This window comes from Aulostomus chinensis, chromosome 5, assembly GCF_037954235.1.
Source record: "Aulostomus chinensis isolate RoL2024-O1b breed Wild chromosome 5, RoL_Achi_v1.0, whole genome shotgun sequence".
NCBI classification, from domain to species: Eukaryota; Metazoa; Chordata; class Actinopteri; order Syngnathiformes; family Aulostomidae; genus Aulostomus; species Aulostomus chinensis.
Window position 1 is genome coordinate 13,531,941 of NC_141324.1, and position 16,575 is coordinate 13,548,515.

At 40.5% G+C, this 16,575-nt stretch overlaps 1 protein-coding gene and 1 long non-coding RNA gene across 7 annotated transcripts; one reads left to right on the forward strand and one right to left on the reverse strand.

Moving 5' to 3' along the window:
• Window positions 1-32: 32 nt before the first annotated feature.
• Window positions 33-16,482, forward strand: hfm1 (helicase for meiosis 1). Of its 6 annotated transcripts, none has more exons than XM_086203287.1 (40): window positions 33-49; window positions 1,996-2,094; window positions 2,173-2,288; window positions 2,617-2,908; window positions 3,405-3,745; window positions 4,128-4,169; window positions 4,300-4,370; window positions 4,457-4,619; window positions 5,037-5,188; window positions 5,299-5,376; window positions 5,782-5,937; window positions 6,038-6,238; window positions 6,522-6,610; window positions 6,704-6,747; window positions 7,172-7,273; window positions 7,469-7,614; window positions 7,939-8,033; window positions 8,151-8,284; window positions 8,381-8,428; window positions 9,119-9,199; window positions 9,463-9,554; window positions 9,655-9,761; window positions 9,897-9,944; window positions 10,069-10,166; window positions 10,243-10,377; window positions 10,481-10,566; window positions 10,773-10,856; window positions 10,934-11,091; window positions 11,254-11,357; window positions 11,741-11,929; window positions 12,022-12,087; window positions 12,181-12,305; window positions 12,545-12,627; window positions 12,730-12,821; window positions 12,921-12,998; window positions 14,433-14,726; window positions 14,855-14,939; window positions 15,377-15,476; window positions 15,658-15,779; window positions 15,916-16,481. In XM_086203287.1, the coding sequence occupies exons 2-40, from the start codon at window positions 2,024-2,026 to the stop codon at window positions 15,968-15,970; spliced, it is 4,623 nt and encodes a 1,540-aa protein (XP_086059413.1). In that variant the 5' UTR covers window positions 33-49; window positions 1,996-2,023; the 3' UTR covers window positions 15,971-16,481. The 6 variants fall into 6 exon arrangements, with proteins under 6 accessions (XP_086059413.1, XP_086059411.1, XP_086059412.1 ...); XM_086203285.1 differs by lacking the exon at window positions 33-49 and adding an exon at window positions 715-817 and having other exon boundaries at window positions 15,916-16,480; XM_086203286.1 differs by lacking the exon at window positions 33-49 and adding an exon at window positions 824-968 and having other exon boundaries at window positions 15,916-16,480.
• LOC147261312 (uncharacterized) lies at window positions 14,730-15,113 on the reverse strand. The gene is made up of 3 exons (XR_015115739.1): window positions 15,095-15,113; window positions 14,838-14,963; window positions 14,730-14,743 (listed from the first exon to the last, which is right to left on the reverse strand). It is a non-coding gene; the product is annotated as an uncharacterized LOC147261312 (long non-coding RNA).
• Window positions 16,483-16,575: the final 93 nt, after the last annotated feature.

Here is a 16,575-nt window from a genome sequence, read left to right on the forward strand (position 1 = left end):
CCTGAGTTAATGAACATCTCTTTTGGGTTGCAGATTTTTAAGCTTTGTGGTAAAACGCCGCTCTAAACTATAATTTAGACAGAAATCCCATCAACTGTTTACATCGTTATTATACAAACATATTTAGGATTTGATTTTAAACTTGTCATTGGTGAACAGTCAAGCGAACACAGGGGTGATGTTACCACAATCCCCCCCATGGTTGTCTTCTCATAGGGCTTTGTTGCTTTGTTGCATTAACTGGCTCAATTACTCTCCATGTCGTGTGTTTCAAAAAGAAGTCACGTTGTATGTTATCTGTAAGGGCACTTTGTAAGCGAAGACCCAGGGCCAATAACACATACTCGCCTATTTATAATCAAATCCGCTGATGAAACCATCATGACTCTATTTCCAAAACAAATGTTATTGCGGAGACCTCATTCCGGCTCATTGTGTACGAATAACGTGTTTTGTCACCTCGTTTGCATAAAGGTCTAATAAGGCCTATATTTGTCGGGGGGGGGGGGGGGGAATCAAAGCGTTACAAAAAAAAAATCAAATGGGAAAAAAACAATGTCTCATATTGATTAATAATAAATAAATAATTTGTTTTCAATGGCAGGTATCTTTATTCGCCCAGCTACAAAAAATAATGAAAATAAGCCTGGAATTTGTGTAAATGTTTTTTTTTTGCAACCCCCCCCCCCCCAAAGAAAACAAAAAAAAAAACAAAAAAAAAACAAAAACCGACCAATTCAGCTGGCTGAGTTCAAGGGTTAATCTATCACCTAGCTAAACTCGTTGATAGCAGTTTAAAATGTGTTTATTATCACAGGTGAGTAATGCCTTACACAGTGGTGGTAGAGAGACCTCCTAAAATGACCAAGGCCCTTAATCTTACCAGTCTGTATCTGGCGACGTCGCAGCTATCGTTGGATTCCCAAACTGTCCCGACGCTTGAACGTATCTGGCCTGTTATTGACCAGGTTAGCTTGTTAGCTAATGTGCCAGCTAATGCTAGCAAAGGTTATTTGGCTGTTTCGCCCCTGAGAACAAGTTATACAATTGTGATTGTTTGTTACAAGAGGACAGTTTTATGTAACACTTTGAAGCATATTCATGTTTAATAGAAGTTCACATGTCAGCTTTTGTCAAATGTGGGGGCTTTGTAGAGACTTCTTTGCTTATGTTAGGCCTAAGTAGAGGATATATTGATAACCCTTTAACACATTTTTTTCTTGTCAAAAATGCAAATGAAAATAACTCTTAAATCCCTCGAGTAGTTTGAATTCATGTTGTACAGTACTTATTTAAAATGAAATAACACCAGGAGCATGTCTAAACTTGTCATCAGATGATGTAAGAGGAAAATGGAAAGCTGGAAAACTGTTTCTCATGTTAGCCTTGTTGCCAGAGACTATTATCAATTTTCTTTGCGTCCACAAGCTTGCAGCAACAATAGTTTCTATCTTTCAACCTCTGAAACACCTCAGCCTATAAATTATTTTGGAAAGGCACTGCTATAAATTGAAATTTTGTTTCAATATAGTATCCACTGGGGCAACATGTGTGTTGGACTTCTGTAGCAAGACTGTATGGAACAAAGTAGTTCATTTCCAGTCCATTATTCTGTAAGCCACAACTATTTAAACCTGCAATGTAGTCTGGACAATTCTATACATGCTACCATGACCTTTATCACCACCTGATAAGCATTTATGTTTTTTTTGTTACACAAATACCATCAAATACTTAACATGTTATTATGTCAGAAAGGTGTTAAATGAAACAAAGACACAACACAGGCGGAATACTCTTTTCAGTAAGTATTATGATATGCGATGCTGGTATGCTCTATAGGATGTGGTAAAGGCAAATGTGCAAATAATGATGAAGGTAAGAGTTAAAAACAACCTCAAGGATAGGAAACAATGAATAGGTTAAAATTAATATTTGTAAATTATTGATTATTGGCATCAATAAATTTGTTTTTGTTTTTGTTTTTTCTGGCAGTGACCCACATCATCAACATCATCTAAGGATGTTGGACTCAGATGACTGCACCTTGTCCCTGGAGAATCTCTTTTTTGAGAAACCAATTGTCCATAAAGTGTGAGTATAAAGAAACGCCCCACAGTAACTTGAACTCTTATTATCGGCTAAATTTGCCCTCTGGGATGTGATTGACAGAAAACCACTGCACCAGGAGACCAGGTCATGGCAGCTGGAAGTGCCTCCATCTCTCTCTCAGATTCCAGCCACTCTGGATCTGCAGCAGGAGGCAGAGTCTCTCTCAACCCTATACAGTATGTTGTGTCCTGGATTAGGGTGAATTCCTTTTCACTTGACTTGCATACACTGCTCAGTATCTGGCCTATTGAGGCCTTACTAAATTTAACTGTGTGACTCACTGAGACGATAGCTTGAATAGGCTCGAAAGCTTTCTGAAATTTCCTTGGCGTGCCTAAACAAACTAGGATTTGGGTTCTATGAAATGTATAACATAATCATTAGTATGATAGGAACCAAAGGTTCCCTGCTTTAATTTTTTTGTGATGTTATGAACCATACGAAGAAAATGTGTCAACCTGTGACATCTCCATTTAATTAAACTCCCTTCTCAATTATTCACAGGTTTCTCCCAAAAACCACAGAGATTCCTGCCGTCTTTTGAAGAATCAGCTGGCTTCAAGGTGTTACTCTCAAACAGTTTCTGCGATAATGAAGTAGTAAATGCAGAGCCTCAATATAGTAGCAGCAGCACCTGCAGATACGGTGGCCTTTGGGGCGGTGAGGGATTCAGGGACTTCTCTCAGGGTCAGACTAGCATAGATGACAAGGACAACCCGCTGGACACTGATCCTGAAACCAGCAGCGGGAGATGTTTGTCTCTGGACTACAGTGCAACCCCACCTCTACGGAGAAGGCAAGTGCCAGTTATTTGTTAGATATTAGAGTTCGAGAAAGAGTGTGTGAACATTACACTGATTTCTATTATTAATACGGGGCCTGATTTACAAAATATAATAATTTCAAGCAGTAAAACCAGGATTTGTTTAGCTTGGAGTCGGATCTGGAACATGATTTTAAAAAATACTAAAATTGGTAGGATTAATGCTTTTTGCTTTAAAAGCAATGTTTCCATCTTTTCCATGCCCAAAAAATGTAATATAGCGATGATTCACTCTTTAATCCCTGTCGAGTTAAATGGAGCAGTATATCATGAGCAGGCCACATTTTTGCAACGGAGGATGTGCTGTGAAAAGATGAAAAGATGCTAAGCCATCTACCATGTTGTGTTTGTTGCTGAAGGCTAAAACACTGGGTCTACTAAGATGCATTAAATCTTGCAGCAACAATAGTTTCTCCCTCATCCTGTTTCAGTTCTCTATTCCCTCCACATCCACCCCCTCTCACAACAGCTTGTTCAAGGTTCCCATGTTGAGTGGTGGAGGTGACTCGTCAAACTCAGATGACCTCAGTAGGAGCAGTGCTAGCAGTCAAACAGCATCTAGACCTCAAACTTTTCTCAGTCCGGTTTCCATAGCAACCGGGCCTACCCCTCCTCCTAAGCCGCCACGGGTGACAGTTAGCCAAGCTGCTCCTCATTTCCCCCCCGAGCCACCCTTCTCCCCCCTTCCTCTGGACTCATCTGCAGCGAGTGGCCGACCCCCGCAGCAGGCAGCACATGCAGAGATGCAGGACAAGGGCACAAAGAGAGCCTTCGTCCCGCCCATGATGCCTCAGCCACTCCGCATTCAAGGTGCTACACGGCACTGACACAGTCACAGACAGGCGTTGTGCTCACAGTCTATAAATGGGTCAACAAATATCACTCATATAGCCTCTCTAAAGGGTTGCAGCTAATGAGCATGCACTTGTCTAGCCATGGTGAGACATGGTGTTGTGAGCATGATGAGGTGAAATGAGGTGAGCTCCCCCCATTGACCGCTCCATTATAATGAAATATGCTGGTCACTAGGTGGTGGATGGAGGAGACAGCAAAGACTGAGACCAACTGTAGTCCACAGTGACTCGCTTAATTCCACTGTATGTCTTAGAAAAAAAGAATTGTATTTACATCATGTTGAACAAGAGTCTTTAAGAATGTGGCTGAAAATGGAATTGAATTTTGCTTATTTTAGGTTCTTCTGGGCCTTTAGCTTTGCGACCCGTTTCTGAAATCCGTATCCTCTTTTATTTTTGTGTAAATCAACAGGATTGAACATTGTTGTACAGCATTTGAGCTTTGATTGAATGTTTAAAAACTAATTTTATGAATGATGTGGTTTGATTGCCTTAACCAGTCCTACACAGCAGCTAAGTTCAGACCTGTCTTCAGTGAGTTCCCCTTTTTCAACTACGTTCAATCCAAAGCTCTGGATGACGTAAGTATTATATGTGTATATGTGGAATTAGGTGTGACTTTGAGAATGTTTGTTTCCCTGGCAGTGTATTTATGTATGCTTCTCAGATCCTTTATACAGATAAGAACTTTGTGGCTTGTGCTCCTACTGGATCTGGTAAAACAGTGCTGTTTGAGCTGGCCATCATTCACATGCTAATGGAGACCTCAGAGCCCTGGAGGGACGTCAAAGCTGTATATAGTGAGCATACAGTATTATTGAGTATCGTAAGTAAGTAGTAATATATCACAAAGTCTGTGGAGCTTTGACCTCTAATAACTCAAAATGTTCACATTTAACATGATGTGAAATTTGGTGTTCAAAAAATTTGTGAACATTTCGGTTCTTGCCTCTCAAGATTTGAAAATGAAACTGGTTTTAAAGTGACTCAAGCTACAGATTATATTTACCTTGCCAATGTGTTGTATGCTCTGAGGGAACTGAAAGAAAATCTGTCTTATATTTCATGGATTGGAACATAAAACTAAGTGAAGGGAGACTGTTTCCTGTCTTTGTAATCATGCACTGGAACATTTTTCTTCAGACTTGCTCATGTGTGATATTTGAAGAGTGTCCCGATTTTTGATCCAATTATAGATTGGAAAAAGAATTGGCGTGTTAAAAGACTGATTGTTTGTTTTTTGCCAGTGGCCCCCATCAAAGCCCTCTGTAGTCAGTGCTTCGAGAATTGGAGGAACAAGTTCGGTCCTCTGGGCCTAAACTGCAAGGAGCTGACGGGTGACACCGAGATTGATGACTTCTTTGAGATTCAAGACTCCCACATCATCCTGACCACACCTGTATGTGAAGCGAAATTGCATCCAAATGACAACGCCTAAGCAAATGCAACATAAAAAGAAAATCGCAATTCAGTTTCTGTTTAATGTGTTTCTATATGTAATTTTCTCAGGAAAAATGGGACAGCATGACAAGAAAATGGAAGGACAACTGCCTGCTGCAGCTTGTCAGGCTCTTCCTCATAGATGAGGTTCGTTTGTTGGATATCTGGGACATTCTCCAATATTCAGAATAGCTGATAGTATACATATATTAGCAGATTCTCTCATGAATGAGGACTTTATATCTACCTTGTGTTGTTTTACACTGTGCTATTTTGCCACGGTGCGTGACAGCACATCATCACACTACCTCTGCCTGACGCTCTTCACGTCAGGTCAAGCCATCAAAAACCATGCAAGATCATGTTCTTGGTCTGTGTATTATGGGATCATCCGACCCATTAAACCTTTTAGAATAGGATGTACCTTCTCATGCTTGCAAAGTGATGAAGGATGGCCAGGTTTTATTTCATCTGTATGCCAAAATCCACATGGAATCTCTGCAATGTTTCCAAAGCTATGGAAAAATTGACAAATGGTTTTTGTTTTTCCAGGTGCATGTAGTGAAGGATACAACCCGTGGTGCCACTCTAGAAGTGGTGGTTAGCAGGATGAAGGCGGTTCATGCCTACAGGACAGCTCAGAACCCAGACACTGGCCTCTCTATGAGGTTTGTGGCGGTCTCAGCCACCATACCCAATATTTCTGATGTAAGTGGCCATAGGGGAAGGAGGTTTTATTGTTTTAAGGAATTAAAACCTCTAGTGTAGCACAAGGGCAGCTGATCCTGAATTCTCTGCATGTTATTAGATTGCAGACTGGCTGTCGAATGAGAAGGGTTCAGCTACTTATCTGGACATGGATGAGAGCCACCGCCCAGTGAAGCTGAGGAAGGTGGTGCTGGGTTTCCCCCACAACCTCAACCAAACAGAGTTCAAGTTTGATTTGTCTCTCAACTATAAGATGGCCAACATCATACAGACGTACTCTGATCAGAAGCCTGCACTAGTGGTGCGTCCGTGTTTTTTCTGTCATATCGCATTTGCTGAGGTGGTTGAGATTTCTGCTCTTTGTTCTTCAGCAGCATTAGATAAACTTTTATTTATTTTACCTGGTGAAGTGATCTAACATGAGCCATGGAGGAAAAAAGGACATTCGGACTCAGTGCACTGCTTGTTTTCTAATTTCATTGAACAGGGTGTTGTTCACTTACCCAGTACATGATGAGCAAGTAAATTGGAATTCGGATTTGATTATTCCATGGCTTTAAAATCTTTTTTTTTTTTTTTTGTAGTTTTGCTCCACAAGGAAAGGAACACAGCAGTCCGCTGCAGTTCTAGCAAAGGATAGTCGGTTTATCATGAGAACTGAACACAAGCAAAGGTATGATGCCGATGCCCGCGCATATGCAACTTTTCAGCAAAATATTTGATTATTTACGATTAAACTGACAGCTCGATCTGCTTGACTCTCCAGGCTCATGAAATATGCTCAGTCTATTGTTGATTCGAAACTGAGAGGTGAGTCTTTTGGACACCTTTTCAACCCCACAGACACATTAGCACCCTGGGTATGGGCAAGATGGCGCTTAAAAGGACCAGAAGTACACGTGCATATACTTTACTACAAAAATACTTGTAGAAATGTTATTGTGAGTTTGGAGAGGAAGATTGCCTTCGTGGCTGAATGAGAGAAGACTTCTGTGTCCGTCATTCAAAACGCCAGAGAAGAGGGGGGAGTATATTAATACCTAATGACTGTGAAATATACAGATACAAAATGTATAGATGTTCAGCAAAGCAAGCAAGTATGAATGGAATGTACATGTGCCAATAAACTTTTAACCTTATCATGTTGGTCACTGGACAGTTTCCTCATCGAAACATGTAAATTTATTATTTTTATGAACTCACACAAACAAACACGCCGACCATTATTTTGCAGATCTGGTGTTGCTGGGAGTCGGTTATCACCATGCAGGAGTTGACGTGTCAGATAGGAAGCTGATAGAGAAGGCCTTCATGGTGGGAGACCTCCCTGTCCTCTGTGAGTCTTGCTGTTAATGGATATGATGGGAAGATGATTCTGTGTTTTCATGATGGAAAGCTGCAGACATAAACAGGAAAACCTGGTTTTTATGATGATCACAACCAGTCAGAAAGTACAGGGGTTGTTTATGTATTGTATTACTGTTATGGACATTTCATTTCATGGTGATGGTTTGATTTTCCAATATCCCAGTTACCACCAGGACTCTGGCCATGGGGGTGAACCTGCCAGCTCATCTGGTGGTGATCAAGTCCACCATGCAGTATGTTGCAGGTTCCTGTGAAGAGTACAGCGAGACTGACCTGCTGCAGATGATAGGCCGGGCTGGAAGGCCACAGGTAATGGAAGAATTAGAATAAAATAATCTGTTGATTCTTGTGAGAGTGCTTGTACCAGCTTTCGAACAGAGGTCAGACATTTTTCACTTTGTGTCTTGTTTGAAAGTATAGAGCTATATAAACAGGCACTGTTAATGCGGGGTGTTTTCATCAAAACAGTCATAAGCAGTCGAGTTGAAGCTATTTTTGGTGTGACGCAAAAACTATACATCTGTTCTCAACAATATTTGACTAAATAATGATTTGTCATTGGATGGGATGTAAAAATGATACAAACTTGCATCATAGTTATTCAGTCACTGCTTTTGTGTCTTCATTTTGCAGTTTGACACTTCCGCCACCGCGGTGATCATGACCAAAATGCAAACCAAAGACAAGTACATGACACTCATGAATGGGATGGAAATCATTGAGAGCAGGTTTGCAGCTCTCTCTTCTTTTTCTTCTGTTTTTTTTTTTTTTCAATCCATGTGTCCTTCTTTTGCTGAGAGATAAATCAATTGTACATGAAGTAGTAGTTTATTTTTCCTCCGTAGTTTACACTGTCACCTGGTGGAGCACCTGAACGCTGAGATTGTTCTCCGAACCATCAGTGACGTCAACATGGCTCTAGACTGGATTCGCTCCACCTTCCTCTACATCAGAGCTCTAAAGAACCCATCATACTACGGTCAGGGCTCAGAGTCTCTCAGAGTCGATGCCCAGTTTAGAGATATGTCGGAATATTTACAAGTATATGAATCCAATCAATCTGTCTCAATTTCAGGATTCTCCACTGAATTAGACAGATATGGAATCGAAGCAAAATTACAAGGTTGGCTTCTACATTTTTTCCTTTATCTAGAGTATTTTGATAAATCTATTGCTGTTTAAATGACTTAAAACCACCGTACTGAATCTTCTTATTATCCAGGCCCACTGTAGTCCGTGTTATTGGATCACTGTAAACACTAGATATGACAAAAGAGTGAAATATCAGTTAAGACATTTCTGTCAGAGCAGGAAATACTGGAAAGTCCTTGTTTCCTCTGTTTTTTTCTTACATTGTCTCCCCCCCCCCTTGTTCTGCACTTAATCTCCTTCAGCCTTCAGGCCGCAACTTATAAAGGCATAAAAAGAAACTCAAGGCTGGTTGTAGACGCTGCTGATGTGGACACCACACATATGAGACCCTGCAGTTCAGCTGGGATGCTGACACACAGGCAGAGGGATCTGGTGTCATTCATGTCTGGGAAAGAACGAAGCCATTAGCAGGCTGCAGCTCTGCAGTTGAGCTTTGCACTGAAGCTGTTTTAGAAAATGTAGCTTAATTATTATGTTCCCCATTAACTATTTAATATTAAGTTACCCATCTGCTCCGAATCAGAATGTTCATTTGCATGACCTGACCTGCCTGACCCACAGAAAAACCTCAGGGCCTGCAGTTACAAATACAATTCATGCTTTACTCGAGCTGATGATTCCTATCCTACTTTGGTTCAAGCTCATCACTGTTCTTTTGTAGAACTTTGTCTGAAGAACCTCAACTCTCTGTCCTCTATTGATCTGATCAACATGGATGAGGATATCAACATCAAACCTACAGGTAGAGAACCTTATGTTTATTCGTCTGGGTAATATTGGATTGTGTCATGTGATCTGTAATTGTATGGTGTCCTGTGATAAAGATCCCCAGATGGAAATTAGCCTTCTGCTACATGTGGTCCACCTAGCTTTCTGTTCCTGTTGAATGATTTATGTTAAATTGAACACTGTCCCTTTCCAAATAAACTGACTGAACTAAAAGCAATATCTACACTTTGTACACAGCTGTATTCTTAGTTTCAATCTGTATGTGCTTTCTTCCAGAGGCTGGCAGGTTGATGGCCAGATACTGTGTTGCCTTTGACACAATGAAACAGTTCAGCAAAGTTTACGGCACTGAGAACCTGTTTGACCTGGTAAGTTTCCCGTGTGAACATAATATTAGTAATTCTTCTTGAAGATCATGAGATACTGTGACCTGTAAAGACACCAGCTCAAACGTGTCTCTGTTTACAGATAGCGCTGGTGTCGAAGAGCCGAGAGTTCAGTGACATTCAGTTGAGAGTGACTGAGAAAAGGTCTTTGAATACCTTGAACCGGGACAAGAACAGGGTAACCATCAGGTCAGGCACATGTGCAGGGTTGCCTCTTCGGTGTCATTTCACACCTTTAATCACTGACATCATATGGGGATTGCAGAGGCGTAATGATGGAAGTAGGTGTAGGCCACAATGAAATAGATACTCGTGCTCCCGCAGGTTTCCTTTTGAGGGAAAGATCAAAACCAGTGAGATGAAAGTGAACTGGTAGGTTTATTCATGTGTGTGTTCCCTGCAGAGAAGCAGTATCTGATAAAAAGAGAAAGCACTTTTTTATTATTAATTACAGAATATATATTATGGTTTTCCTTCTGTCGTGCCCTCCTTGTAGCTTGATTCAGGCTCAGCTGGGTTCCATCTCGGTTCCTGAATTTGGACTCACACAGGACACAACCAAAATCTTCAGGAATGGGATGCGCATCAGCAAGTGTATGTAGGGCAAAACAAGGACAACAAATTTTCTCAAAACATATTAGACCCCTAATTGTTGTGTGATGCTCATCAGGCCTGGCAGAGTTCCTGAGTCAGCGTTCCAAGACTGGTTTTTGTGCTCTTCTCAATGCTCTGATCCTGGCGAAATGCTTCAGGGCCAAGCTTTGGGAGACTTCACCCTTTGTTTCCAAACAACTGGAGAAAATAGGTGAGCATGCAAATTCGTCCTAATAGATTCTATCCACTTGATAGAACACATTCAAGCACATTCGAGTTCAAAACGATTTTGTGTATTTTTTCATTTTTTTCAGGCCAGACCTTATCAACAGCAATGGTGAATGCCGGACTCACCACTTTCAGCAAAATAGAGCAAACCAACCCCAGAGAGCTTGAGCTGGTTAGTGACACAAATGCTAATCATTTCAATTTTTTTTTTTTTTAAATCATTTGGCTTCAATCAGTTGATGTTTTTTTTAAACATTCTCCTTTGCTGATTGCTTCATTTTTTGTTTAAAAAAGAACTGTCATGATATGTTAGACGTCAGTGAAAATGAAGATAATGAAAATAATAAATGCAACAGGCTAACCGTATTTTTAATGTAGATTCTTAACAGACACCCACCATTTGGAAACCAAGTAAGGGAGTTTGCCATTCATCTCCCGAAGTATGAAGTTACTTTGGAGCAGGTAAGAGGCACCCATAAAAGTCTTATCAAAGCAAGTATTAGTTTGTTAGTCTCTGAAGTTGTCGCTGTGTTCTGTAGCTACCGAGATACAGCTGCAGTGTCGCGGACATTGTGGTGAAGGTGAACCTGAAAAACCAGGCCCAGCTGCTGTCTAGGAGAACCGCTCCAGACCACCACTACGTCTCTCTGGTCATCGGAGACTCTGATAACAACGTGGTCTTCCTTCAAAAATTCACGTGATGAAAAAATATCGACTCTCCAGATTCTAAACTTCTCATGCCATGCTTTTTGTAGTTTAGTTATTAAATTAATTATTTTGGGAAAAAAAACAACAACCGCAAAACAGAACTTGATGTATTCAGTGTCTATACACAGGCCTCCTCTTGTTGGGTTTTCAGTGACTTGGCGCTATTGAAGAATGGAAACTGGTCAAAGAAGGTGGAGGTGGTGAAGGCCTCCAAGGGAGACGAGATCAGTGTCAATCTCATCAGCTCAGAATATGGTAAAGTAGCGACGGCGTCAGTAGTTCATGTGTTCATTTACCTTCCGTGACTTTCGGTTGAAAGGGATGTGTGTGGCTTTATTTAGTTTAATCTATGACAGGATCAGAAAAATACTTTGAATATTTTTTGAGAAAATTTTTCTTGTTAATTAAGAAAAACAAGAGAAAAATCATTTCAAAAAAACCAGAAAAATTAAATGTTTTAAAACTACACCTATGGTTTTCGTGGGTTTTAGAGTTTTCTGTTTTTTTTTTGCATTAGAGAAATCATTTTTCCAGATATATCTAGGATACAGTGAGGGAGATTAAATTTACAGTATATTTTCATTACTATTCACGTTTTGTTTCTGTAAATCATGTTTCTGTCTTTTCCTCCTGTGTAGTTGGCCTGGACATCCAGCAGAAATTCACTGTGTACTACTCTGGAGCCCGGAGGTTTGGGACTGATAATCCATGCACCACCTTGTATGATGCTCGTGGACAGAGACCCCAGCACTCTGCACCGACACCTCAGTCTGTTATCAAGGCTGCACCCTACAGGGAAAACACCACTAAATCCTTCACAGACCAAGGTACTTAAGTGACGAGTACCATTAGAAGTAAGAATTTGTTGCATTAGTCCTTAAAGCATTTATTTAATCCTGCCTCTTCATTTTCACGCCAGATGTTGGCAGTAAGCGACAGTGCAACCACCTTTGCAGGAATAAGGAGCAGTGTGGACACGACTGTTGTGAGTACAGTCATTCATCTGTGTCCTTATAGAGGTCATCCTCCTCCAGCCTGCCAATGAAATCATGAAATAACAACCCTCCCACCCCCAAAGGTAAAGTGGGTGTAAGTGTGACACGGAAGAGGTCAGCCAGTCAAGAATCTGGTTTCTCCTTGTATTTGAATGATCTGAAGAGCAGGTGCGACACGCTTGCACAGACTCCAGTCAAACGACTCAAGGTGAGACAACGTACAGTGGAGAGATGACCGGAAAATTAAATAGAGAGCGAGGGGGGCGGGGGGGGGGGGGGGGCAACAAAGCAACTGCAGGGATGGAACAAGAAAATGGCAATGTGAAGATGGCAATGCATGCTAAGTTAGCTCTACCTTGAGAGACTGTTAGTGTTCAAAGTATATTTTGCTAAGGATAATGTCAATTATCAATCCTTCTTGTCTTATCAACCTTTTCTTCTCTTTAGATGAAAATGACAGAGGAGTCTTTACGTAACAACATGCAGGAGTTTTCATACAAAGCTAAACAGAAACTACCCACTTTTTCCAGGTGACCTCAGTCATTTTCACTGGTTTGGGAAAAGTAAGCTTTGTTGGAGGGAAAACTGATGCTGCAGAGTTTGATTTTATTCTGTTTTTATTGCACTTAAAGTAATGGAGAAAATCACTCTGAGGCTTCAGTGAGGCCTCATTTGACAAGAGAAGACTCCTCAAATCTAGTTCACCTGGATGAGCTGGGCTACGGTACGGATCATGGTGATAAACCCCTCAATGAAAACGTTCGTGTTCTTTGACTACAGTAGACTACTACTACTACTACTGACTACTGTGTTTCTATTATAGACTTCGATGACTGTTTTGCGGTGACACATCAAATTATGGAGGAGCCTGTCCAATCCCATGATGCAACTCAATTTCAAGGTATCCAAAACTCAAACCTGTAACTCTACAGATTGTATTTAAGTTTTTTTTTTATTATTGTTGTTGTCCAATAACTAAAAATAGTACTTGTGATATTTCAGTGAATACCAAAGAAATTTAGATTTCCTAGCAGTTCTTATTAGATTATTTCTCTGAACTACAGAAGAATTACTTTGAGGGCACAGTACGGTGCATTCATAAGCTCTGATCTCAGAGGATCTAAATAATTAGCAGACATGGAATTCCTTTAACTGTGTTTCATGAAAGATGTGGCTTACTGACGTGGGTTAGAGACTATGAATGCAGGGCAAGTGACTTAAAAAAAAAAAGAATGAATACAACAAACTAGCTTTACAGATAAAACATTTACAGTGAGTTAAAGTACGTCAGTGTCCTTTCAGGAGCAGGACATTAATAAACTACATGGAAACATGGCATTTGTTAAATTACTAGTAAATTAGTACAAGTATATTTTCAGTTTTATATCAACTCTGATGTGTGTTTTTTTAGAAGGATGTCTCAAAAAAAACAACTAGATGGATGAAACTTGGTGGAAAGACTGAACTTCAACAGATCCCTGACTAGGCCACTGGAAGAATTTACATGAATTTTTAAAATGTATTGAGGTGATGTGTGTTAATTAGAGAGACAAGAATTAAGTTCCCAGGGATAGAAGACTGATCGGGAAGGATTTTTTTAATATTCTGTATCCATGTTACTACTCTGAAATGACTGTAGGTGTGACTGTGAGTGTGAAATGTTGTCTGTCTCTATGTGTTGGCCCTGTGATGGACTGGTGACCTGTCCAGGGTGAACCCCGCCTCTCGCCCAAAAGCCACTGGGATAGGCTCCACCCCCCCTCCAGCCCCCCAACAGGATAAGCGGAAGAAAATGAATGGCTAGATGGATGGATGGATGGATGGATGGATGGATGGATGGATGTATCCATGTACGCTCCTTGTAAATATATGAAATGTGTTTTCTTTGTAGTTTACAATACTAGTCGTCGTTTTGAAAGTAACTGACATTAAAAACTATGCATTGAGCATGATGGAATATCAGAAAACACTTTTATCTTCTTATATGGATGGTGTGATAAAAGAAAAAGGTTGTTAACTCAGTTTTGGGAACAACAAAGGCAATAACAGAGAATTTTCTGTACCATCCTCAGTGAAGACATTAAATCTTATGGTCCAGGAAACTCTTGTCACACAGATATCACTGTTGAGCAACATTAACGCGCAAATGTAGAGCTATCAGTGTCCACTTAAAGAGGGCACAAAATTCTCGTAACTGGGGGGGAAAGGCAATTGTGTAACCTTCATTCCACTTACACAGGTAGACAGTAAAGGTACCTGTGAGTACTGATGTCCTCTCGTCTCGTACCTCCATTATTAAGCATGCTTGATCTTGTCACATCTTTTTTTAATCCAGATTCTGGAGAGTACATGAGCCCTGGATTTAGTGCCAGTGTGAATAAACATGCTCAGCACCCCCTGAACACGGTCAACACCATCGGCTTAAAGAAGTCCACCGAAGCATCAAACACTCACGGCAACAATGAGTTGTCGTCACAAATACCAGCTGTCAGCTTTGACCTCGGGAATGAATGGGACGACTGGAGTGACTTTGATGACCAGAACCTGGTGCATGCCAGCGAGACGTCGCTGACCTTCTATACACCTCCTAAACCTCCGGTCCAGCAGGCGGCTGAGTACAGCATGTCAGGTAGGCTGAAGTAACTTCTGTCAAGGACATACAGATTAAACGTAGTGTGTGTAATGCTTCAAATAAGTCATCACTGTTACGCACTTTGCGATTATAAAACTTTATGCATACATGTGTTTAACCTGCAGGCTGTGTCGCCACATCACCAGCACCAATGTTCCTCAGTCGTTCCCCAGTAAAACCCTCGATATCCACTGGAGGAGCACCAGTGAGGTGAGGCCTTGATGTCACAATGAGCTGTCAATAAAACACAAACGTTTAGCATCGAATGACAAGTGTTGTGCCTCCCCTACACACGTTTACATTGAAAGTTTTATAAATGGATTTTAAATGTTCAACACATGTTCAAAGCATATAAAATACTTCACCCTGGTCGAAACATCCAGAATCGGTTTCCTACGATAGAGGCCCTTCTCCAGTCCTTAGAGGCTTCGTGTTACCTGGCTAGTGTTCACACTGGAGAATCAGCATGAAACGCTCCAAATTGATTATGTAGTTATTAAGTGGTCACAATTCCGGCCTCTTTGGTACACAACTGTCACGTCAAATTCAAGGTCAGCACAGCGGAACAACCAAATCAATGAAGTGACGGAATGAAAATCTGGTGCTGAAAAGTTAAAACATTTGCCCCTTTTTTTGTTTTGTTTAAGGTCCCTTTCACCAACTGTGAGTCCTGAAATAAGAAGACCAGGACCCTCCCTTTACACAGGCAGACCACAGAATAGAATCACGTGCGACTGGAATAAAAAGGTGTGTTTACATGTTTATGTTCTTGCTTTTGCAGTTTGCTACATGCCAATCTGTTTCGTTTACTCAGCTTATGTATCGGAACGGGGTTCCTGATTCCCAGGTTAAAGGTCAAGTGTCCTTTAAAAAGGTCAGTATTGTCAGTAGTAGAGCTTCAAGGTACTTGCTTCCCTCCCTTGTGTAGAGACCGAGCATTTTCAGTGAAGAGATTACCGGAAAAATACCAGAAACACAAGCTGAGACCTGCGTGACTCCACTGACACCCAGGTTTGACTTCTTCTCAAGAACAAGCATCCCAGCTAGGAGGTACAGAAAAACCCACTTACATGGATTCTGTTGTGACGACAAGAGTTTTCCCTTGACAGTGTTGAAACGAATCATCTATAGAATATGAATTAATAATACTCTCTATGTGTCTCTGTTTTAAATCCTATACGTTCAGCAACGATGGCAAAGAGGAGGACATCTTTCTTGGGATTTTTGATGGTATATTTTAGAAGAAGCACTGTCTTGAAGTATTTGCTGAGTGTTGTTACGCACTGTTTTAAAGACTTGTGTAGATGTTCTTGCAGCACATGAAGTGAGTAATGAAGTTAGAAGTTAGTCATGATTACTAATTTAATTTAAATTAATTTACTTATTTTATACTGAGTAATTCAAAGCAGCTTTTTTTTTTTTAAATTGGTGACTACAATTTGTCACTTTGTTCATTAAATGTACCAGGCTTCTTGTAGATATATAAGTACAAGTGAGGTCTGTCCATGCACAAGTTTACTTGTTTTTCATAACTGGGCATAAATGTGATGTTACCTCATATATCTGTCAGGTTAAAGAAATATAAATAAATACACCAATTAATTGATTAAAGTATAGGGGAAAATGAGACGGTCAACAGTTCTGAGTGGAATGTTTATGTTCTTTACAGTTTGAAGATATGTAGAGTGCTGGATGTTCCTGTGTATTATTTATTATTATTTCATTTATGAAATAAACGTTTTCTGCTGTCAAGCTTGCTCTTGTGTACGTGGAATATTGCTTATAAAATGGAAAGATTTACAGAAGGAGCAGGCTTCGTTGGGATCGGCTAACATCATAAAATACA